This window comes from Pteronotus mesoamericanus, unplaced genomic scaffold (assembly GCF_021234165.1).
Source record: "Pteronotus mesoamericanus isolate MK-2021 breed Mesoamerican mustached bat unplaced genomic scaffold, CSHL_Meso_final contig_27, whole genome shotgun sequence".
In the NCBI taxonomy this organism is placed as follows: domain Eukaryota; kingdom Metazoa; phylum Chordata; class Mammalia; order Chiroptera; family Mormoopidae; genus Pteronotus; species Pteronotus mesoamericanus.
The window spans coordinates 1,429,116-1,455,734 of NW_026555115.1; the positions used below are offsets into that span (position 1 = coordinate 1,429,116).

At 34.0% G+C, this 26,619-nt stretch overlaps 1 protein-coding gene across 2 annotated transcripts in view; it reads right to left on the reverse strand.

The window, feature by feature from the left end:
- Positions 1-26,619, reverse strand: part of SLC35F5 (solute carrier family 35 member F5) — a 42,101-nt gene that overhangs the window by 13,100 nt on the left and 2,382 nt on the right. Inside the window, exons 4-12 of one of the 2 annotated variants that reach the window (XM_054574984.1) lie at positions 22,842-22,985; positions 21,899-21,961; positions 19,789-19,870; positions 18,818-19,008; positions 8,372-8,453; positions 7,334-7,421; positions 6,164-6,228; positions 4,088-4,192; positions 679-838 (exon numbers count right to left, since the gene is read on the reverse strand). In XM_054574984.1, the coding sequence (XP_054430959.1) occupies positions 679-838; positions 4,088-4,192; positions 6,164-6,228; positions 7,334-7,421; positions 8,372-8,453; positions 18,818-19,008; positions 19,789-19,870; positions 21,899-21,961; positions 22,842-22,985 (980 nt within the window). Of the gene's footprint in view, positions 1-678; positions 839-4,087; positions 4,193-6,163; positions 6,250-7,333; positions 7,422-8,371; positions 8,454-18,817; positions 19,009-19,788; positions 19,871-21,898; positions 21,962-22,841; positions 22,986-26,619 lie in introns of both variants that reach the window. The other variant, XM_054574983.1, reaches the window with a different exon arrangement.

Below are 26,619 nucleotides of genomic sequence, written 5' to 3' on the forward strand. Positions count from 1 at the left end.
TTAAGTACAATTTGTGTTTGTTTTTAAGTTCCTATTACATGGAAGCAGGACTATCAAGCTCGATATTTGAAAGGCTTCTTAAACTTCATGCATGATATTGTCTTCCAACTATTTTAGGATTACTAGCACATATCAACATATTTTGATATTACAACATTTCAAAGTATATTAACATGTCTAATCAGAATTTAGGGTTTACATATATGTGGCACACCACATTAAAAGTTCTGAGAATAAGCAAAAGAAAAAAGTCTATGAATGGCCAAATAGTCTCAAACTCCCCTCAAATTTTCACTCAGAACTCATATCATTAATGCTTAGAATACACATCTTGTAAGTTTGGATGTCCATTAGATGACACCTTTCATTTTCATAACACTGTAATTCCAAAAACACTTTATAAATTTAATTTAGGTCATTCATATTCATTCATTCATTAAATATTTATTAAGCTCCTTTTATGTGCAAAACACTACTCTATACAATGGATACTTAGAAGTTAAAAGTAAAAACAAAACTCCTGCTTTAATGGAGTTACTATATTAAACTGTGAAGTATGGGGGGTGAGAAAGTGCACAAGAAGGGCCATCCGAAGACAAAAGAAACATAAATGCTTAAACTATCCAAAAGTTCATAAACTGGTAACAAATAAATCATAGGGTAATAAATAGTACATACCACAACCACAGGAACTCTGAGAGAACTGTTCCAATAAGGCCATTAATGATAATGCACGTTAATACTACTTTATTGGGAAATTCAAAGTCCTCAAATCCAGTATAATGAAGTAAAAAGAAACCTGGCCATAAGAGCAGCAGATTAAACAGACCTACAAAACCTAAATATGAATGAAAGAGATAAAAGTTAGTTTCTGTGATTTATTTAAATTTTCCAAACTTATAACTCCATACTTAGAAAACAAGTTTTGTACAAAGAGCTCCAATAGGTTTCCTTAACTGGAAACAAAGGAAACAAACTTCTGTTTCTTCGTTTTTCAGTTAGTCCTGGATAGATAACTCAATACCAGAAAAAGCTGTATCAAGCAACTGGTGATCACTGAATCTTAAAGGTTCAAATGTCCACAATGCATGGAGCAATCACTACAGAATAAGCCACTTAATTTAAAAAGGAGTTGTTAACTTTACCTACTAATAATACACAGGGTGGGGCAAAAGTAAGTTTATGGTTGTTGAGTAAGCAAAATGGAGTTTATTCTTTTATTTTTATTTATTAATTGTTGTATTATTTTTCATATGAAAAACTATGAAGCTATTTTTGCCCAACCCTGTGTTGTCCTATAAGTTAAAGAAATAACTAGTGTATGTGTGTGTGATTGTATATCACACCTAAACTAATTATAAGGAATTTACAGTTTGTTCTCTGTTTCAACTCATAGTTAGGTTTAAAGCACCAGTGCTGTAACTAGAAATAATGGAGGAAGGGTCCAAAAAAGGATAAACTTCTTGGTCCTGCCTTCCCAGAGCTCATTAGCTAACTGGTGAGATACCACATACATAAATACCTATTCAATGTATGAACCAAGCACAGATTACTTATAAGGAAGGCTGTAATGTTTAGTGGTCAGAAGTGTGGGCTCTGCAGTCCAACTGCCCTGGGTTCTGATCCCAAGCTCTACCATTCACCAGTAGCATAAACCTTAGACAAGAGCAGAACCTCTTTTAAGCCCCCATTTTCCAGTCTATAACTGTAAAACAATACTTAATTAGGTTATTAGAAAGATTACATAAAACATAAAATACAGCACAGTACCTAGCAAAGAGTAAATAGTAATAAAGGCTAGCTATTATTATAACAATGTTAAGTTTATATATGACTATATACATGTAAAGACTATATAGTAAAGACTATAAAGGAAAATTATAATAATTTTATAGTAACTTTTATTGCACTTTCTATACAGTTAAACATCACGGATCCACTATGCAATCCATGAGGTAACTATAAAGCTTTTTAAAAAGAAAGTTAAATTACAGTAGATATTTTATATTGGCTGCTAAATAATAAACTAGTATTTAGTATACCTAGTTAAATCTAAATAAGATGGGAGCATCCACTTTCACCTGCCTTCTCTAAAGAACTGTCTTGGAGAGCAAACATGTCTGCCTTTCCCAGGAAGTTCCCTCATCTGCCTACCCTACACCTTCCACAGCCAAAGACTGGACTCGCAGGGCCAGCCCTGTGGAAGAAACCCCAATGGCTCAAGGCCAGGACAACGCAGAGGAGTGCCTAGACATTAGGCTCTACCACCCACCTACTCTATCTTGCCTTTCTCATTCCCCTGCCAGTTTTTCCTGCAAAGCACCCCCTCAATAAACCATCTACACTAAAGTCCCTGTCACATACCCCAAATCTAGGAAATCCAATTTAAGACATCTAGTGATACAAATAGAATCAAACAAAATGACATACACAGAAGGGACTCATGATCTAAAAGGCTTGCATAATATTAAAAAGTTGTAATTACAGTGCCAAAATTTGGCATTATCAAGAACCAGATCTATTCTCTTGTCCCTGCACTATCAAGTCTATGAAATCCCACATAAATTAACAATGTTTGGACCTACAAATCATTTCATCTATTCTTCAGATCCTTCAGAATCTGGCCTGCATATCCTCCTGTTCTTCCCTAAAGTGAACGCTAAAGCATAATCACATATCTACTCACGGTGGTCTGCTCAGCTCTCACTTCCTCATGCCTAAGAACCCTCCACATTCCAATCATAACTTCTTTTTTTCTAATCCTGTATATTATAAAGCTCAGATCAAATCCATATTGCTTTCCATACCACACCATATATGAAAAAGACCAATCAAGTTACATGTCTATGTATATTCTCTGTTAAATTAAGTATTTTTTCTTAGAAGTTGATCTTAAAAAAACAAAAAATATAAGCAATTTATTCCATCACATATGGAATTTTCTATGACTCTAAAGACATTATTAAAATGACCTTCAGACATAAGGTACATTTATTGAATTTTATACTTAAAAGGAACTTGAGTGACCGCTCAGTTTGGTGGCTTTTCAAACATTGTATTTTTATGAATCTTTAGGTAAACATATTCAAACTGTTTTTAGAATAAAAATGTTTTTCTTCAACTTGAACAATAATGCAAAAAGGCCTACAAAGCTGAGCTGCTCCAGCTGAAGCAGCAAAGGAGTCCAAGAACCAGACCCACATATACAACTCCACATCCTCCCAACCTTCCCAGGATCCTTTATAAATCATCTTGGAAGTTACTTATGTAGTTCAATATCCTAATTTTTCAGATAAGTATGAGATAAATGAAGTTATAACAGCTATATTCCAAGTCTCCTGATTCCCTCTAAGCTGTACTTTGTAAGCCACATCGCTAGGCTTCTTTACCTATTGGTATTCCATTATCTTTTGAAAGATATCCACAGATATCCTACAGTAACACAAGTTTTTACTGAGCTAATTTTTGACAAAAGAGAATTTATAAATCATATCAGGTATTTTATTTACCAAAATTAAGAACTGATGCCAGAAATTATAATTGGGTAATTTGAAAGGTCTATGTTCTAAAAGAGCACAAATCTCAAAGACAAAGTACAAATGAAAAAACCTTAAATGGCCGATAGTTTCTAACTGAAATAAGTACATAGACTGGAACAGTATTATATGTATCATTTGGGGGCAGTTTCCCCAATCATATGTTTCTGACAACACAAAAATGGCAAAATGTTAATACAACAGGTATACTCTTCACTGTTTATAATACCATGATTCTGTCATATCACTGGGGAAAATATCTGATTCACAGGCTGAAGACATTAATATGAAAAAGGAATAAGAAGGAATTTCTTTCTTTACCTCACATCGAGGAAACGGGCAATCCCCCATAGGTGAACAACTATGTAACACAAGGTAAGAGAAAAACATTGAGAATGGACTTCATGCTCTTTAAAATCTGAAGGTTTTTAAGAATCATACTGGGGACTGGGGGTTTGGGGAAGGCTTCCCCATTCCCCCCAAAAGCAAACAACATAACTCTAAGTTAATCATTCAGAGGAAATAGCCTCACAAGTTAAGCATATTCTTACCAAAGAACATTGGAATATCCAATTTATCTTCTCTGTCTACTTTTCTCTTAATCATAACAATATAGACAGCATAGAGCATGGCTCCAACAAGAGACCAAATGGAACCTGTAAAGATCAACATAATGATTTAAAGCATTTGTTCATTAACTCATTTAATACGTTTATTTAAAATCTAACAATGTGTCAGATCCTGTTTCAAGAAATGAGTATACATGAAAAGACAAAGTATAGCCCACCCATCCTAGTCCTCCTGGAGTATGGGAAGGAGTTTAAAGTGTAAACAAGTAAATGCAAAAATATTCACCTCAATGATCTAACCAAACACTTCATGTTATAGTACTAAAATTCATACATGTAGTACTTTGTTTTTTAATTTTGAAATGCATACCACCTATTTCCCCTACATAAACAATTTTGTCTCCTGATACGGTCCAACTTTAACAATGCTTCTTTCCCTCTCTAAGCTGTTGCTTATATTGTTCTCCCCACTGTATGTGTCATTTTTAATATACATTCCACTATTATCTTCAAGGCCCTGTAAAAGTCCCATCTCTATCATAAAGCATCCTCTTTCTACTCTGCTGAATTTCCATCCTACCTGTCTTCTATATTAGACAATTTACCACTTACTATAGTTACATGTGGTATTGTTTTATTCTCTAGTGGCTTCATTTTATAAATTTCATATACTCATTACAAATCAAGAATTCCTTGAAAACTGCAAACACATAATTCATACTTTTTAATGTTCCAAATATCTAAAATAACACAGGGCTCACAGTACATGCATAATAAATATTGATTCTCTTTAATATATTAACTCAAAAACATTTAAGTAAACCTTTAAAAACAGCTAAATAATGTGCTGCCTGTCAAGTGACCAGATTCAATACTTTAATCAATTATCCAAAAGTCCAATGTTTTATTAAATGTTATTATCAAACTTTTTAAAAACAGCAACAAGAAAGCATGTCAACAAAATCTCACACGCACACACAAATATTTATATTGGTTTACACACACAAAGCTGCTCTAGGTGAGAAAGAGTTGAGGCAGTTCAAGACACAGCTCACTGGATGGTAACCAGGAATAGTTTAGAAGTATTAGTTTATTCAATAAACTTCAAATATCTAAAGTATCCAAAGGAAAAACATTAACTTTGTTTTTGTTAAATCTAAAATCTTTGTTTTGTTTTTGATTCTAAGCAATGAATCAAAAACAAGTAAACAACTTAACAGATACCACCTTAAAATTAACAATCAATATCATGTGTCTTCTGATACAATGTACTGATCAGAATATACTACTACTTTCATGGTATTCTTACCAAAAAATATGCAACATAAATTTAACTGGAAGGAAATATCAGACAAACCCAAATTGAGAAACATTCTACGAAATAACTGGACAGTATCCTTCAAAAGTGTTAAGGTTATGACAGATAGAAAAAGATTAAGGGATAACTCCATATTAAAGGAAACAGGAGGCACAGAAAGTTAAAGCAATAAGTGATCCTGGATCAGAAAAAGAACATTAGTGGAGAAATACTGAAGCTTGAAAGGGACTACAGGCTACATATTACAATACTAGTCAATGTTAGTTCCTCACTTTTATAACTGTACTGTAATTATGTACATAGTCAACAGGGAATCTGAGTAAAGGCTATATGAGAATTCTGTAAACTATTTTTGAGTTTTTTAACATTATTTCCAAAGGAAAGCTTACATTTATTTATTTATTTGTTTGTTTGTTTATTTTTTACAGGGATGGGAAGGGAAGGAAAAGGAGAGGGAGAGAACGATCGATGTGTGAAAGATGCATTGATCAGTTGTCCCTCTCACACCCCCAAATCGGGGCCTGGCCCACAACCCAGCCGTGTGCCCTGACCAGGAATCAAACCAGTGACCTTTTGTTCACAGTCCAGTGCTCAATCCAGTGAGACATACCAGCTAAGGCGGAAAGGTTTTTTTTTTAAAGGCCCTGTTAGTGCCCACCCTCTGTATGGGTGTGTGACGATGATATGCACAAAACTTTCTTGTATACTCTAACAAAAAGAATGCAGCATCAGATACTTACCTATTGTATTTCTTCCAGCAGATTTTTCAGACCCTGACAGGTTTACCAGCACAACACCTCCAATGCTATCAGAATAACAGTCATTACTGATGAACAAAATAATAAATTCCTCAAGAGGACTAATCATAAAGATAAAAATTACTTATAAATGATCAAGACTAATTTTTGGGTAAAACTATCAAAGAATTCATTATTTAATTAATATCTAACAACAGTGTCAGTATAGTGTAAGTGCTATAATATTAAACCCATTTAACCCACACAAAATGTACAATATTACCTTAAAGGAAGGTATTGTTGTTGTTATTGGCATTCCCATTTTACACTTGAGAAAATTAAGCACAAAGAGAAGTACTTGACTAAAACCACACATCTGAGATCTAAGAAGTCCTCTCAAGAGGATTTAAGGGAAGTGCCTACAGACACAGAACAGAGCTGTGATTCAAATCTAACTCTAACAGCTAATACTAATCCCTCCATTAAATCATTCTGCTACCTCCTCCAATTTCTGATTTTCTCCCACAAAAACAATGGCTTTATCAAACCAACACATATTTTTTGAGTACTGTTGGTAACAAAGGCCTGTGCTAGGCCTATGGTGACAAAGCTTTTGGCCTTCAAGGGATTATAATCTCATAGGGAAGAAAGACAAACATTCACAAAGTTGAATAAAAATAAAAGACTTAAATATAGTTATTGACAATATTAATACTATATAGTAATACAAAATGAAAGATTGAGGCTGATACAATCAGAGAAGACTGCATGTTAGATTTCTAGAAGTGGGAGAGATAAAAAACAAAACCCAAAACAAAAAGGGGAGCTTGTTTTAAGAAAAGGAAATAGAAACTTGGGCAGTTATGGGCATTAAGTTGCCATATTAATGTAAATGTGAATGTGAGTACAATACTTTGTAAGTCTGCAGTCATGTGCATGGGAACCAAAGCTGCCTTGCGGTCCTTCCATCAGGTTCCCCTCCCCAGTACGGTTCAGGAAACTAATCAAGGATGTGACATGGCTGAGTAGCATAATATTCACTTAAAACTTTCTTCTATCCTCATCTTTCTTTGTCTATACAGTGTACTGTAAGTTATCCTCTATCATTACCAGAAAATTTTCAAACATTGTCTTTTTAAACAGAGTAAACCAGCTATTACACTATATTCTTACCTTAAAATTACAGCCAATAGTTTAGAAAGAGTAAATCTGTCTCCACTGTTACTTGGAAACACTGCAGCAAGGATTAAGGTAAAAAGTCCTATGGAGAGAAATAGAACACATTAGCTTAAATACTGTCAAAATTATTTACTACCATTTTGATTATTTAAATAATTAAATACGCACCTAACTTTTAAACTAAATTTGTCATTTTTTAAATAACTAAGAATAAGGCTGCAGTTACCTACGCTGAAATGTTCAAACATCATATATAAACATAGCCAAGGTCTAAAACTAAACCATGTTTATTTCAGCAATACAGATCAAGTACAGTCTCTTTTTTTTTTTAAACTAAGAGAGTTAAACTGAGCATTCAGTGTAATCAAGCTTGACCACATCATAATCAAGCTTGTATGCTAAAGTTATTTTTACAGATTCAAAAGTACTTTTTTAATCTCCTAGATTTGGAAGGTGATTCAAATTTAAAAATACAAACGCCTTTCACAGAACAAATTATAGTTCTAAGATAAGCAATTATATTTAGCCAAAGGGTCTAGAAAAAGATCTCTGGAAAGAATATGGGAAAGAAAGGACAACTATAATACAAAGAGCCAGTATATTGATATAAAAATATTATAAAGTATTTATAAATATAAATAGCACAAGGCTATGACATAAAACTATAAAGATTAAGAATTTAAAAAATAAAAACACCTTTCACAGAACAAATTATAGTTCTAAGATAAGCAATTATATTTAGCCAAAGGGTCTCGAAAAAGATATCTGGAAAGAATATGTGAAAGAAAGGACAACCATAAAACAAAGAGCCAGGATATTGGTATAAAAATATTATAAAGTATTTATAAATATAAATAGCACAAGGCTATGACATAAAACTATAAAGATTAAGAAGTGGTTAAAATACACTAATCTAATGAGAACAAATGAAATAATTTATAACAAGATAAAAATGTGTGTATATGTACACACACACACACATTAGAAATAGATCTCAATTCATAATGCAGATTTTGAAGATATATTCCTTACCAGAAGTTGAGGACAAAATATTAACGATAGCAACTTGTGTGTCTGAAAGTGCTTCTTGATAAGATAAATTTGCCAAAAACCACTAAAGAAACAGAAAACAAAGTGAAACCTAATGAATGACATATTTATATTTGCCATTACAATTTACTGTCTTCCCCCTTTTTTCTCCCCATAACCACTGTTATCATGAGAGGTTTTAAAAATCTGCTTTGTATTGAAAACTCACAAGCCCAAAAAGAGGACAAACATTTATAATCAGGCCTAACATTTTTTCCCTTAAAAAAAAAATTAACAATAGTTGGTTAAAAATTAGCATTCAGGTCTTTTCTAAAATGAGGATTAAATTTAATATCAAATCAACTTTAAAATTTTCTTTATCCAAGGACTGCTAGCACTCTATTAAGCTTATATAAATCAAATTTAAGTAGGGGGGAATTCTCAAACATTAAAATATATACACATGAACAAAGCATGATGAGAAATGAAGATGATGATGCCTGTGGGGATAGATGAAACTAGCTAGCTAGCTAGGTTGCCAGATAAAAGGCTAAATTTACTTTGGAAATTTAAAAATTGTTAATTTACCAGCTAACTGATCATTTCTCTGATCCTCTTTGGAGACATAATACAAAGAGTTCTCACATCTTTAGATATAATAAAGGAAGTTTCCTAGCTATGATAATTTTTTTCTTTTTTCCCTTTTGTTCATCTAGGCTAGGATATTCTCATATTCCCAACCCTGTGCTTATTTTGATTTAGAGAATAAGAAATAAAACCTCTTTTAATGGAGCCTAGTGAGTGTGTGCGTGTGTGTGTGTGTGTTTGTCTATGGGTGTCTCGCGTGTGTGTGTGTCCAAAGTTCATTTATTGTCAGATATTCTAATGCATATTACCACAACTCATCCAGTTTTCTGTTGAAGGACAGTTTTTGACTATTTCAAACAATGCTGCTATAAACATTCTAGTGTATGCTTCCTGGGGCATATAAACACCCAGATTGCTGAGTCAATCAAGGTAAATTAACTACTTGTCTGTTTTTGGCATCTATTACTTAAACATACTGACTGGACAATCATATTCCACTGAAGAATAATGTCTCTGTTAAGAGAGGGACATCTCTTCATCTCTCTCAGAATTTGTTGAGTAGTATAATTATTAACATTTACATTTCATTTCAATGAAGCAAATACCATAAAAAAAACATGATTTTTGAGCATTGCTAAAAGGTAGCAGGTAGATGAGAATCTAGTAAATCTCCAATATTAGATTAAACTGTACCTCAAGGCTAAAGTCAGAATAAACTATGGCAAAGTTATTCTGATTCCACCTGCCATCTTCTGACTGCCCAGATGAGCGATCTTCAACCAGTGTGCCTCAGGAATTTTTAAAACATGCAACACCTATTTAGTCTAACGTACTGACCTCTTTTTCCTTACATTGTTAAATTAAAAAGAAAAAAAAATACAACAGCCAACATAACAATAGCAGCCCATTGTGAATGAGTCAAAATTATACCTATTTTTGTCAGATTAGCTAAAAGTATATTTTCTGGTGTGCTGCAGAAATTTAGTGATTAGCTTATGTGTTCCATGAGTTGAAAAATGAAAACTGCTACATTAGCTGATAACCGTATTGGCTACTGAGCAATTAATATATATCTAGTCTAAATTGAAATGTTTATGAGTTGAAATTGAGAGGAATGGTGACTGGAGAGATCTCCATGGTGACTCTTCCCTTGAAGTTTCAACAATTTAAACAGCTATACTCAACAAAGGATTCCCTGCTCAACACACAAACATGGCTGAGAAATTCACAGAACTGAAACATCTAAGGTGGGCAAGTGGGAATGAACTGGGGAGGAGAGAAGGGAGAAAACCTGAGCGAGCCAGGAATGCAGCTCTAAAAACGGGAACTCATGGCGGAGCTTAGCCTAAATCAGGCTGTGGCTGGCACTCCCTTCAGCTGGGAGTAGTAGAGACTCACCGGGCATTCCTGCAGGAGGGGGCAGCATGAGCCGCAGCTGAGCCCAGAGACCTGGCAGTCCTTGTGGCTGCAGTTGTCATACAGTCCAAATACGAGACAGGGAAACAAAGCCACAGACCCTGGCTGCCCCGTAACCTCCAGAGCTCATCTCTTTGCCCTTGGTGTCCAGTTACAAAGCACATTATCTGAAAACTCAAGAACTGGTACTAAAATCACTTTTTTCCCTAGGCAAAGGATGTACTCTGTGACTGGTCCTGGGGTTAGGGTATAAGGGAAATCCATGGACGCCCCAGGTTGCCATTACCAGGGAGACAAAACAAAATAGAAGCCAGCTGGGTTCCCCCCAGCCTACCCCACCCCCACGCATCATTGCTACACTGATGGCAGTATCTGGCTGCAGAGGACAGTGCTGGGATTTCACAGATGTGGAGCCCTATCTCCCACCACATTCCCCTGAGGACTGGGGTGACCAAAGCCAAAGAGAGGAAATCATCTACCCAGGGAACTTCACCCCATGAAGGTCTGAGTAACTACAGAAGTGCAAGAGAGCTAAAAACTTATGATTCAGTGCCACCTAATGGAAAATAATGGAAAAGACCTCTTTGCATTAATTGGCGAGAGAAGTGCCACTCAAACATAGATGCCTAGAGAGAGAAGAAACCCATCGAATACCATGAATAACCAAGGTTGTAAGGAAGCTCAGAAAGAAAATGAAAAATCTCCAGAAAACAGCTTAAAGACATAGAAATATGTGAATTTAACAGAGAATTTAAGATTGCAGTTCTGAGAAAACTCAGTAAGATGCAAGAAAGTAAAGACAGGAAATCCAATGTGCTTAGAAAACAAATCAACAAACAAAATGAGTACTTTACCAAAAAGATTACAACTTTAAAAAGAACCAATCAGAAATTCTGGAGATGAAGAACTCATCTAGTGAGTTCCAGTGAGCATTAACTTGTGAGCACAGGAAATAGAGTGGGCCAGATGGAGGAAAGGATTAGGGATATTAAAGACAGAAACCTAGAAATGATGCAAAGAGAAAGAGAGAGAGACTTAAGGAAAGAAGGAAAGAAAGAAGGGAAAGAAAGACAAAGAAGGGAAAGGAAGGGAAGAGAAGGGAAGGGAGGAAGGAGGGAGGGAGGGAGAGGGAGAGAGGGAGGGGGGGAGGGGGAAGGGAGAGAAGGATGGAGGAAGGGAGAAAGGAAGAAAGGACTCTATGAGGACTATCTGACTGGCTCTATCAGAAAGAGCAATATAAGAATAATAGGCATACCAGAAGAGGAGAGAGAGAAGGGAAAGGAGAGCCCATTCAAATGAATATTTGATGAGAACATCCCAAACCTATGGAAAGAGCTAGATCCTCAAATCCAGAAAACAAATAGAATGCCTAATTACCTCAACCGAAAGGGTCTCCTCCAAGGCACATTGTATTAAACTGTCAAAAATTAATGATACAGAAAGAAGTCCCAAGGCAGTGAAGAGGGGGAGGGGGAAGGGAGGGATGGGTCTCCTTTTTCCTTAGGCTTTTACTGAGTTCAGCAGGTAAAGGAGCACATAGCATGCACATACAGCTCATCAATCAATGTTACATAACGTTGATCAAAGAAGAATAGATATTATTCAGAAGTAACAATTGCAAGAACATAGGGACCTCTCTAAATCAGGGTCTGTTAGACAGCATGACACTAGGTGGTCAGGACAACCTTGTGCTTGGTAACTAAACATCCAGTGTAAGTTAACTTGATTACCTAGAAGACATTTCTTAGCAGGACAGACTTCAAAGAAAATAATGCATTATTTTTCTTCAGGCCTGATTTCCCCAGGGGGCTGCCTCGGTTCATGCCGGCCAGCCAGAGTTCCTGGTTTTCCAGTTGAGCCTTGCTCACATGGGGCTACAGTCCCCCACAGTACTACACACAACAAACTCAAAACTGAGACACATGACACATAGCTTTTAAAAAAGTGAATATGGAATACCAGCAAACAAAAACAACAGACAAGTGAAAAGAAACAACAGAGGCACAGAGCTACCAGAAGACAAAATATAAAATGGTTACAGGAAATCCTCATACGACAATAATTACCTTCAATGTAAATGGGACTGATTTTACCAGTAAAGAAACACAGAGTAGCAGACTCGATCAAAAACAAAACCCAATCATATGCTGCCTTCAGGAGACACATCAAAGCTGCAAAGATAAAGTTAGACTCAAAGTGAAAGCATGGAAAATGATTCTCCAAGCAAATAACATCCAAAGAAAAGCAGGTGTAGCCACATTTATATCTGACAAAACTGATATCAAGATAACAAAAGGAAACAAAAGACAAAGGTAGACATTTTATAATGATAAAGGAGGCAATATATCAAGAAGACATAATATTTCTTAACATATACGCACCCAATCAGGAAGCACTGAAATATATAAAGCAACTACTAACAGAACTAAAGGGAGAAACAGACAAAAACATGGTCATAGCTGAGGACCTTAATACTTCATTGGCAGTTCTAGATAGATCATCCAAAAAGAAAATCAACAAAGAGATACTGGCCTTAAGTGACACATTAGACCAAATATACATAATTGACATTTAGAGAGCCTTTTATCCCAGAACATCAGATTATACATTTTTTCTCAGTGCACATGAAACATTCTCAATGGTAGTCATATATTCAGTTAAAAAACTAGCTTCAACAAATTCAAGATGATTGAAATCATACCAAGCATATTTTCTTTGACCACATGCTTTGAAATTTGAAATCAACTGCAAAAAGTAAGTAAAGAAACCCACAAATATGTGGAGATTAAACAACATACTACTAAAAAATGTCTGGGTCAGAGAAGAAATAAAAGGTGGGATCAAAAAATATAGAGAGACAAATAAGAATGACAATACGACATACCAAAACTTCTGGCATGCCATAAAAGCAGTAATAAAAGGGAAGTTTATATCATTACAGGCCTATCTCAAAAAATAAAAGAAATCCCAAGTAAATAACCTAATATGACATCTTAAAGAACTAGAAAAAGAAAAACAAAAGCAACCCAAAGTCAAAAAATAAATAAATAAATAGAGCAGAATTCAATGAAATAGAAAACAAAAAAGACCACATAAAAAATTAATACATAAGCTGGTTCTCTGAAAAGATAAAAATAAATTGACAAACCCCTGGCTAGACTCAATACGGAAAAAAGAAAAAAGACTCATGTATACAAAATCAGAATGAAAGAAGTACCACCAACATCACAGAAATACAAAGGATCACACTAGAATACTATGAAAGGGTATATGTCACCAAATTCAATAACCTAGAAGAAATGGATAAGTTCCTAGACATATATAACCTTCCTAGACTGAATTGTGAAGAATTGGAAAATCTAAATAGAACAATCAACAGTGAGGAAATTGAAACATCCATCAAAATTCTACCCCCCCCCAAAAAAAGACCAGGACCAGATGGCTTCATAGTGAATTCTACCAAACATTCAGTGAAGACTTGATACCTATTCTTCTCAAACTCTTCCAAAAAATTAAAGAGCCAGTACTTCGTAACACATTTTATGAGGCCAAAATAACCCTGATACCAAATACCAAAACCTGTCAAGGATTACAAAGGATAACTACAGACCAATATCTCTGATGATTACAGACACAAAAATCCTAAACAAAATACTAGTAAATCCAATACAATAATACATTTAAAAAATAATACAACATGATCAAGTGGGGTTCATTCCACAGGTAGAAGAATGGTTCAACATATACAAATGGTTCAATGTAATACACCATATTAACAAAACAAAGGATAAAAATCATATGATCTTATCAACAGATGCAGAAAAAGCATTTGATAGGATACAACATCCATTTATATTTAAAACCGTCAATACAATGGCTATAGAAAGAAAGTACTTCAATGTAATAAAGGCTACATACGACAAACCCTCAGCCAATATCATACTCAATGGTGAAAAACTGAAAGCATTTCCTCTAAAATCAGGAACAAGATAAGGATGCACACTCACATCACTCTTTCTCAACATAGTTTTATAAGTCCTAGCCAGAGCAGTCAAGGCAAGAGAAAGAGATAAAAGGCATCAAAATTGGGAATGAAGAAGTAAAAATGTCACTCTTGCAGGTAACATGATCCTGTACATAGAAAACTCTAAGGACTCCATCAAAAAACTATTAGAAATGATAAACAAATACAGTAAAGTTTCAGGATACAAAATCAATGTACAAAAATCCACCACTTACCTATATACTAAAAATGACATTTCAGAAAAATAAATAAAAAAAAGAATCCTTTTGCAATTGCCACAAAAAGAAAATAGCTAGGAATACACTAACAGAGGATGTGTAGGACTTACATACTGAAAACTATTATTAACATTATTAACAGATGAAAAAGACACACTGAAATGGAAAGACATTCCATGTTCACAAATTGGGAGAAGCAACATAGTTAAAATGAACATATTACCCAAAGCAATATACAGATTTAATGTAATCCCCATAAAAATTCTAATGTCATTTAAAAAAAAAAAAATAGAACAAAAAATCAGCAGATTTGCATGGAACCACAGAAGACCCCAAATAGCCAAACCAATCCTAAGAAAAAAGAACAAAACTGGAGTTATCATACTACCTGACTTCAAGTTATACTACAGAGCTACAATAATCAATACAGGATGGTTTTGGCAGAATAACAGACACACAGACCAATAGAGCAGAACTGAGAACCCACATGTATATGGCCATATAATTTTTGACAAAGGAGCCAAAAACACACAATGAAGAAAAGAAAACCTCTTCAATAAATGGTGCTGAGAAAATTGGAATGCCACATGCAAAAGAATGAAACTAGACTACAGTTTGTCCCCATGAACAAAAATTAATTCAAAATGGATCAAAGACCTAAATATAAGATCTGAAACAATAAATTGCACAGAAGAAAACATGGGTACTAAACTTATGGACCTTGGCCTTAGAGAATATTTCACAGATTTGACCCCAAAGGCAAGGGAAGGCAAAAATACGAATGGGACTATATTAAACTCAAAAGCTTCTGCACAGCAAAAGAAACCACCAATAAAACAAAAAGACAATCAATCAAATGAGAGATGACATTTGCAAACAACAGCCCCCACAAGAGGTTAATATCAAAAATAAATAAAGAACTCATACAACTTAATACCAAACAAACAAAATCCAACTGAAAAGACAAGCAGAGGACCTGAACAGACACCTCTCCCAGGAAGACATACAAATAGCCAACAGATATATGAAAAGATGTTCAACTTCACTAGCTATTAGGGAGATGCAAATCAAAACTATAATGAGATACAACCTCACACCTGTTAGAATGACTATTATAAAAAAAAAAAAGACAGGTAATAACAAGTGTTGGAGAGGTTATGGAGAAAAAGAAACCCTCCTCATTCACTGCTGGTGGGAATGTAAACTGGTACAATTACTATGAAAATCAGTACTGCAGTTCCTCAAAAAATTAGTAATAGAGTTATCATATGATCCAGCAATCCCTCTTCTTGGTTTTCTATCTGAAAAACTCAAAAACATTTATTCACAAAGATATGTGCCCCTCTATGTTCTCTGCAGCATTATTCACAGTGGCCAAGACATGGAGACAACCAAAGTGTCCTTTGACAGAGGACTGGATAAAGAAGATGTGGTACATATATACTGTGGAATACTACTCAGCCATAGGAAAAGATGAAATACTGCCACTTAAAACAACATGGATGGACCTTGAGGATATTATGCTAAATTAGATAAGTCAGTCAAAAAAAGATAAGCATATGATTTCACTAACTTGGGACATAAAACTGAAACTCAGAGACACAGACAACAGTTGGGTGGCTACCAGAGCGAAGGGGAGTTGGGTTAGTAAAGAAAAAGGGGGCCAAATATATGGTGAGAGAAGACAATTTGTGTATGGAGGGCATACAATGCAATATACAGATCATGTATCATAGAAATGTACACTTGAAACCTGTGATCTTATTAACCGGTCACCCCAATAATAAAAATGTAGAAACTGAAACTGAAATGACTGAAATTAAAATTCAATGCAAATTGAAATGCCTACAATTTTAGTTAAAAAAAGAATACATTTTCTCATCAATAATTTTTATATTGTGTTGAAATATTTTTAGTGGGTTAAATAAAAATACAGTATTAAAATTAACTTTGCTTGTTTCTCTTTTTTTAACTTGTCTACTAGAAAATTTAAAAATATACATGTAACCTGTATTTGAGGCTGGCATTATATTTCTATTGAACCACACTGCTCTAGACCTCATCTAACTTTATCACTTCATTAAGTAAGCTTTCCAAAAAAGCTACAGACTTGGAATATACTACTCTTAACTTTCTACAGAAATGCCTTTACTAAAAACTGTCATAAGTCTCTGTTCTTGTAACTTAATGTTTTTTTTAAAAAGACTTTTAAAGGTGGAAACAACCCTGTGCCTATCAACAAACAAATGGATAAACAAAATGTGGTATATACATGCAATAGAATATCAGTCTTCCTTAAAAAGAAGGAAATTCTGACACATGCTATAAGGACATTATGCTTAATGAAATAAGCTAGTCACAAAAAAAAAAATACTGTATGATTCCACACATGCGAGGTACTTAGAGCAGCAAATTCATAGAGACAGAAAGTAGAATGGTAGCTGTCAGGGGGTGGGGAGGTTGGACAGGGGTGTTATCATTTAATGGGTATAGAGTAAGTTTTATAAAACTGACCAAAAAAAGTGCTGTTGATGGATGGTGGTGGCAGCTGCACAACAATGTGAATATACTTAATGCCACTGAACTCACACTTAAAAATGGTTAGGATGGTAAATTTTATGGTATGCATATTTTACCACAATATGTTTAAAAGACTATTATCTGCACATACCTATGTGTAAATGTGCTCTAAAGAATACTGCCTCAATCTATTCTCTCAAGTTTTGAATTAGGGAAAAGTTTGCTTTATCCCATGAAGAGATATACCAGTATTTCCTTTTAATAGACAATAAACTGTGTGACTCAGGAAGTTTTCCTTTTTGCCTTCTTGCCATTATGCCTACAGATGAATTGTGTGCTCACCTGAAATAGCTTTCTTCTTTTAAATCAAAATTCCTATACAGTCATCCCATTCTACAGCCAGCTTCCTCTGCATGCCAACCCCCGCCCCCCAGACACATGTTACCCAGTTACTCTGGTTCTTCCCCCACTTTTTTATTTTATTTTTTTTAATTTTTTTTTTAATTAATTTATTTACTTTTTAAATACATTTGTCTCTGCCTTCCCCCCACCTCTTTCCCTTGCCCCCTCCCACCTTCCCTCCCTCAGCTCTTCCCCTTTGGTTTTGTCCATGAGTCCTTGCTATATGTTCCTTGACTTTTTTAAAAAAGTGGGGGGGGGTTCTTCCCCCACTTTTTTAAACTTTGAATATATAAATCTTTTTATGTTTCAACTAAAGTTTCCTTTAAAAATTAGGTTATATATAAATCTTAGTCTTGCCTTACACTCATTTAAACAAGCAAAAAGAAATCATAACAATGTAATGAAAATATATGAGCCTTTAAATTAATTTTAATACATATAATTATCATATTTCAATTCCCAAAGGTTTTTTGATTTGTATTGCTGAATATAATTAATCAAGGTATCATTAAAATAAAGATTATTCAGGCAGAGGATGGAGAAGAATAGGCTATGCAAATTGTGAATAGGAGGCAAATTGTGAATAGGAGGCAAATTGTGAAGTAAAAAAATTTTTTAAAAAAATATTTATAACATATTTTTAAATATATATTTTTAAATGTATACATTTTTAAATATATATTTGAAATTCTAAATTTTAAAATTCTAAACGAGAGATTTCACAAACTCAGACAAATCTCTAATTCCAGCTTAACCCAAAATAATATTTTATTTACTATATGATCACTCTTTGGGAAATCTCAAGCATATTTTCAGCTTCTGTATTAAAATAAGAGAAGCCATCAGCAATATTACTAAAAATTCCATAAAAATGTTTACTATGAGTACTTGCTAAAATATTTGACTATATTTACATGAATTTAATGTAAAACTGTAAAAACACTATTTGAAGAAATCAATATATACAGTAAACTCTTATCCGGATATTTACTAGCCTTTGTATATAGCATAGTGTAAAATAACTCAATTCATTACTCTGACCATGAGGCAATGTCCAATTCTAAATAGATATGAGTAGCTGTAGTGTTCAAGTATTCATTAAATTCTTTGAGGTATGACAAGCATTTAGTAAGTTCAATACTCTAATTCCCCAGTGATACAAATCAACAGAGTTTAAAGTCATGATTAAGCAACTTAAAGGCCTCACACTTTAATAGTATAGTAGGTATGTATACTGTCTTAAAATTCAAGTTCCAAACATATAATAAAAAGAAGACATACCACAAAGCAAAAAAAAAAGCTAATTTTTGCTACTTGAGTTGCAGTAAGTTTCCCCACAGTTTTGAGCAAGGATTCTTGTTCTTTCACAGTAGGATAGGACATGCGAGACAACTTAGCCTCCAATGCATGGCTTGATGGAAGCTGTCGAATCTCCATGATATTACTGAACCTGACACGAGACTTTTTGGGAGCTTAAAAGAAAAAGTATAGTACAAATTAAACGTTTCCACTCGCATCCAACAAAAGTCACAAGTTTTAATTTACTGATAAATGTATATTATTTAATCCATTTATGATCAGACTTGAAGAGTCAAAGAAAAAAAAAAGAGAGCATTATCTGGGGCAGCTTGCTGACACAAAACAGTAACGTTTTAATCTATAAAAATTTTTTAAAGGCTTAAGGTAAGACCGATATTAAACAAGATTTCTGCAACTGTATCCACACCTAACTGCCTAGTTCAGAATTATAATATAATTGTTATTTTAGTATTTATAGTAAAACTTTGGATTTTTTCTCATAGACAGTCAGTTTATAAGAATTACTTTCCAGTTAAGCATGCAGAATATCCCACTATAGGTCCATTCCTTGCAAGAAAACATTATAGATAAATACTGTGCCCAATGTTGAGGCTGGCATTCTTTACTAATTCACAGAAGCAGCAAAATTCCTGTACTTTACTATCAAGTTTTTTGATAGCATGGTTGAAGAGAATATTCTTTAAAAATGTGTGTGTGTGTGCATGCGCGCACACACACACACACACATATATATAATGAAAGCACAGAAATTTCTGATTTTGGAAAGTATTTCCAACTTCCAGTCCAACTTCTGAAAGACTACTGGCCAAGCCAACACCACATGGAACAGAAGAACTGCCAGGTAATCTCAAAATCACTAGGTTTGAGGATGGCTTGAATGAAGCTAAGATTTCTACCCATTTCTAAGATACAAAATTCTAAGTTTTGCATACTTTTTTCAGTATCAATGCTTGTGTTCTCAGGTTTTTCACTGGGAAGATCATGAAATTTCACAGGAACATACAGAGGTTCACTCTGGAACATAGAAACAGAAACAAATATAAATAAAAATGTTATAGCTGATATATTGGCTAAAATTTAAGTGGATGGTATGGAGGCAAAGATACTATCCAAAACATGGCTGTTCATCCCCATGTTTATATAGTGTAACTTTCACAAAATACATATTCAAGACTTAAAAATTAAACTCAAATGATCCACACAGAGACAATAAGAGAAAAGAATCAGTTTAAAGTTTAAAAGTTTAACAATACAGCATTGGTATGTTATGATATTTAACATTGAAATGTCATAAAAGCAGACCTCTCTCTCAACTAACAGATGATCTCCCATTCCTTTTCATTCATTATTATAACAAACACATATTGAGTCCCACTACACCAGGTGCTATGCTAGGTCCTGGGGCCCTAAGAGTGCATAGACAAAGCCTCTGTCTTCAGTGATCATGCGGTTTGAAGGGAAAGGCAGACAAGCAACAGGTAATTACCTATATAGTATGTGCGTGTCTATATATATACATTTGCCAAAATGTTTCCTCTTTACTTAAGATTCAATTAAAACCAAAAATTCCTGAAAACTTTTATAAGACTAAGAGATAAGAAAAAAATAGCTGCCACTTACCAGTTATTATGTACCAAGTACCAAGTCTAAAGCAGTTAAACATACACTTCTCATTAGCTCTTGTAACAAACTTATAAAATGGTGTTTTAAAGGAACTTTTCTAGAAGCTGAAATATAATAACCCAGTGGTAGACAAAAGAATTAAAGTCAGGTTTGTCTAACCATGTTCTGAAGGTCTGTATTTTTAAGTGTTTCTAAATTCCTGAACTGTTTTTGAAAATATTCTTTAGATGATATATATTTAAGAAATAATTCCCCAACTAGGCTGTTTCTTAAATTAACATAAAATTGTGTTTTATATCTTTGATTTCTTTTTTAACTCCTGGTATAGAATTCTGCCAATGAAAAATATTCAGTAAACGAAGAGACGATAGGATCTGGAAATAGACATAGTCTCCTTGTTACATTGAACTTTTCATTACACCATTTGGTCTAGAACTATGTGCCATATCCCATCTTACAGAGAGCAGCAAAAAAATTAGCAGAAGAGTAGTTAGAAAAGTAGGCTGCCATCTCAGCTCTACCTTCTACAATGAAAGAGAAAACTGATAATAATCTTGTTGATGCTTAAGATCCCAGAGGAAAGAAATGACATTTTCTCCAAGCTTCACTAACTCTTCATAGCACCTGGTAACCTACCTGGCATACAAATTTGGTTCTAGAAGCTAAGAAAACAAAAAACTGTCCTGTCAATAAGTTCACCAAGCTAGTGCTTCATAACTGATTTTACAGTAACTTTTACAGTAACTTTTAAATTCTTCTCAGAATACTACATTTTGAACAATACATTAAAAAGATGTTTTAGTGACAGACTAAAAAGAATAGATTTTTATGTACTATCTCTCCAATGAGATTATAAATGCCTAAAATAGGTGAATATATTAATTGCTTTATTTGCTTGTTTATTATCTGTCTCTTTCTCCTTCCCAAACATATGTTCTCACACTCTAGAGCATAAGCCCCTATTTGTACAGTCAAAAGCAAGTGCTTAACACATATTAAGCACTATTAAAAATTCATGGAATAAATGAGAAATCTGCTTAGATATTCTCAGTGTCAAGCAAATACATTTGTTTCTAAGTGAAAATAAAATAATAATAAACATTAAATGACAAAGTTGGTAAGAAACAAAGGACAATGGACTGCCCTTTACTATTTTCACTCCTTATCTATTTCCATTCCCCTCTCCCCTCTGTGGTGGCTAAACTGCTTATTTTCTTGGTCCCAGGTAATCCTAAGGAAAGGGAGTACCAAGCTAAAATAATCATAGATAGCACTCAATATTGATACACACACACACACACATACGTTAAATTTTTTTCATATTCTAACATAGCTGTGGTGTTATCAAAGCTATTTCAGTCCTCCCCATTGCGACTCAACTCCACGTGCTCCATTCCTGACGAGAAAAGAAGCACTTACCAAAGAACTATTCATAGTTGTATCTGTTGTGCAAGCAGCAAAATAACCTTCAGCATCTGCAAACTATAGATAACAGAACAAAAGTTCAATTAAACTCATGTTATAAAGTAGGACTAGTGTCAGTCACAGAATCACAAATCCACAGTAGACCTATAAGAATATAACTATTATTAATAATAATAGCAGCTAATGTCAAGTATTCAACCAAACAAGGTAAGCATTATATCTTCATTTTAAAGAAATTGAGGCTGAGAGATTTCATCTAAGTAAGAGTTAGGATTAAAACCCGAGTTCACCTAATTCCTAAACTTTTGCCCCTTTCACAAGACTATAATAACATTTCAGATTAGTAGGGAAAGGAAAAAGAGAATGAAAAAAAGGATATAAGAGACAATTTTATATTCTTCATTCTCAAAAATTCAATTTCTATTTCTATCAGCATGTTATGTTACATCATTGAAAGAATATAATTTGATTAGCCAAACATCTGAAATATGCCCTGAAATATGCTATTTTCATTTTAACATATAAACCTTGAATTATTTTGCTTCTACAATCAACTTTACAACCAATTATATGATACTCATCCGGTCTGCAAAAGATCAAAGATCCAGATATTCTTCTTATTCCTTCCTTTCATCATCTTCTCCACATCAATTTTGATTTTGGCCAGTTCAAAAATTTTTAATAACTCAGAGAGTATCATGAGGTAAGAAAAAGGTGATTGTGTACCTTTGATTTTTCACAAGATATTCTGATACCAAGGTGATTAAAAGCATACCTTTAAAATTTTGGACAAAAGCAGGTTTTTCTTATTATGTGCTATGTTCACTCACTTAACTGAACCACTTAAAATTGGGCTGTCCTTCAAGAAATTAATATGTCTTTAAACATTGAAAAAATATACCCCCTCTCTGACAAACACTTAAAATTAAAAACTCACAAAAGCAGCATGTTTTCCTCGAAATCCTCTTGTACACTGTTGCCTCCATGGCTTCCAAATAATAAAACCCAAAAGGTATAAAGCAAACATAGATGTTTTTGCAAAGGTGCTGAAGAATGGTTTGTTGTACTGAGTAAAAACATACTGTAGAGAAAAAAATTACATAGACTTTAAACCTTATTACTTATCTCCAATGAAACAAGTCCATTACACGGTTTTTAACTCTAGAAATTCATTTGGAAAGGAAGGCTCTAAAGGGATTATAAAAATATTTTAATTTCTTTCTGAATATTGTATTTGCTTTGCATAAAATGGGCAATTTCCCCCGAACAAAGCTGTAACAACTTGCAAAAAAAGTTCTCTTCAACATTCACTGAAAACTTACTAAGCAATTGTATTTATGCTAGGGGCTGAAGAAAAATAAGACAGGCTTTCCTGAAAGGAGATATACATGGAGGGTACACAGCATAATGTGCTAAGTATCAGGATAGGGGTGTGGAGGGTACCATGGAAGCACCAAAGGGAGACAGACTATTCTGAATATTATGGAGGTTTCCTAAGAAAAGCTATTCTTCATCTGTTTGAACAGTTAGCCCAAACAGAGTAAAAGGCGATGAAACAGTATGGTGTATGAAGAAAACTGCATGAAATTTAATGTTATTAGGAAATTGCACAAAACTGTAAATATTGGTGTGAAACCACGATTTTTTTCTTTCCTAAAAAAAAAAATGTCCTAGTTATGTGTACTGAAAGACCCAGAAAAAATGACAGCCCTGGAGAAATGAACAACTCCAGAATCCATATAATGATCTGAACCATTCTGTATGAAAGAAACCATGGGTTATTGAAGAAATGACTACATCCAACTATGAGGTAGGAAATGTACCAGATAAGCCTGGGGTATCTTGTGCCAGAAAGCAAATAGAATGTTTGTTAAAGATAGGACAGTTTAAGCATCACAAGAAATAACTACAACTGTTTGAAACCTCAAATATACAAAAATCCATGAATTTATTATCACACTCAAAAAAACCCTCAATGGTTACTACTGGAAGTTTACTAGACAACATTACTCAAATAAACAGAGGAAAAGAATCAAGATTTATCCAACCTTTCCTATATTAACCATGTTTCAGGATAACCAAACAGCAGTTGTGGAAAAGTTCTCCTTAAAGAATTCCTTTCCAGCTAATAAATCCAGAAACAGTGACCCTCAGAAAAATCACCACTTTACCACTCCTAATGAAATACTCTACCTGGGAAATAATCATAAAGATATTCAACTATTACCTACAGGTTGATAAGGAACTTTATAGTTCTCCAATTGGCATCACCTAAAGTAAGACTTGCAGCTGTTATGTGACTCATGTTGTGATATAAAAGGAAGTGCCCAGTACCACCAAAGTTTCTTCTTCCTAAATGCTGAGACTGAATCTAATTAAGACTTTACATCTAACTACCATTTTACAGTCAAACCTTGGTTCTCAAACATCTCCCATTTCCAACACTTTGGTTCTTGACAAAGTTGTTCATGTAAAAAATGTATTGGGTGTTAGACAAAACTTCGGTTCTTGACCTGACAATGCTTACAGGCTGATACAGTAGAACCTCAGTTCCTGAACTTAAGTTGTTCAATTTGCAATTGAAGGGGTAGAAAAAAAAGAAAGGGAGGCCATCCCTACTTCACTAATCAAGGAAATGCTTGGGAAATGGAGAGAAATGCAAAGTTTTATTGAGAAATATCACCCAAAAAGGAAATAGCAAACCATGCCATAAATTTTTTGAATGACAGTGAGGTGTTTTACTTACGACAAGTGTTAAAACACAGGCAAAAACAATCTTTCGATAGGTTTTTAGTGAGACAGGGGCCCAGTGAGCCTGGAGCAAGTTCTAGTAGAGCAAAGAAACAAAAAAGAGAAAGAACCCCGGAAAAACAGCTGTCGTTTTTATGGAAAGGGCCTCTTCTTCCAAACAGTAACATCCCTCCATCCCTCTACTCCACATTCAGTAATCAATAGCTCTCAACTTTAAAGGTAAGTTCTAGTGTGTACATAAATTTTCAGTTTTTACTGAACATTTTATTTCTTTTTTGTTAAGTTTTCATTTACATTTCATGTCCTTTTTGTTTTTAAAGTGTTTATTTATAGGTTAAACAGTATATTTGATGTACTGTATATAAGAAAGGTTAAAATGGAATCATTTGGGGGTCTGGAACAAATTAATTTAATTTACATTATTTGTAATGGAAAAAAATGATTCAGTTTTTGAACAAATTGCTTCTCAAACAGCCTTCTGGAATGAATTAAGGTCAAGAATTGAGGTTCTACTGTACAGGAAATAAAAGAGAAAAAGGATTAAGTTAAATGACACCCCAAGGAAGCAATCAGTCAAATCTAGAGTGTGCTAGGGACTAAATGTTTGGGTCGCCCCAAAATTCATGTTAAAATCCCAATTAACCCTTAATGTAGTGCTATTAGGAGATGGGGCCTGTAGGTAAAGCCCTCACGAAAATGATTAGTGCCACACAGAAGAGAATCCTAAGAGTCTCCCACCCCTTCTGCCTTGCGAGGAGAAGACTGCCATCTCAGAACTAGGAAGAGGCTTTACACCAGACACGGAATGAGCCTGGGTTTTGATCTTGGACTTTTCAGCCTCCAGAATTGTGAGAAATAAATGTTTGTTGTTTGAGCTACCCAGTCTATGGTAGTCTTGCTAAAGCACCCCAAACAGACGAAGACAGAGTGATATCTCCCACAGGAAAAATGGTATTGTTTCTCCAACAAATCAATGGCATGATAAAAGTGGCATGAAAATTAAATTATAATAAAAGTGACTTAAAAGTTATAACAAGTGACCCTGGCTGGTATGGCTCAGTGGACTGATTTGCCAGCCTGTGGACCAAAGGGTCACCAGTTTGGTTCCCAGTCAGGGCACATGCCTGGGTTGTGGGCCAGGTCCCCAGTTGAGGGCGCACAAGAGGCAAACATACACTGATGTTTCTCTCCCTCTCTCTCTAAAAATAAATAAACTCTTTTAAAAAAGTTATAACAAACGCAATGTGTGATCTTTTTTAGATTTTAAACTAAAAAGATATCCTTGACACAACCAAGGAAATTTAAATATGTACTAGATATCCATATTTAAAGAATTATAATTAATTGTTATATATGCTAATGATAATGATTATATTTTAAAAAATTAAAGTCCTCTTCAGTTTGAAATTAATATGAAGAAATTTTTACATGAAATGACAAGTAGGTAGAATTTGCTTTCAAATACTCCAAGGAAAAAAATGGAGAGAGGTTAGTAAGATTGACAAAATTGATAACTGTTGTAAGTGATGGGTATATAAAAATTCATTATACTACTCTCTCTACTTTTTATATCTTAGATATTTTCCATAATGGAAAGATTGACTTTTTTTGAAATACATAATTAATCTCAAAAGTTTGATAAGCTTATTTGGCTGGAGAATTAAACACATTACATATGCTATTGGAAAATTAAATTATAAAATATCCTCTTACTAACAGATGTTAAGTTTTTAAAAGTAGGGACAAGTTTTTTTTTTCTTTGCTTAGATATGGATTGCTAAATTATAATTTAATCAGGTGCTCTTTTGCCATAAATGTTATTGCTTGGTAAATAAAAAAGCAAACTATTTAAAACTAAAATAAAATGTTAAAGATAGGTCTATTTCTCTGTCAACATTAAAGATATTTCTTTTTATTTACAACACAAAATATTAATCTCAAAAAAAAAGGTTATAGAAGAGTGA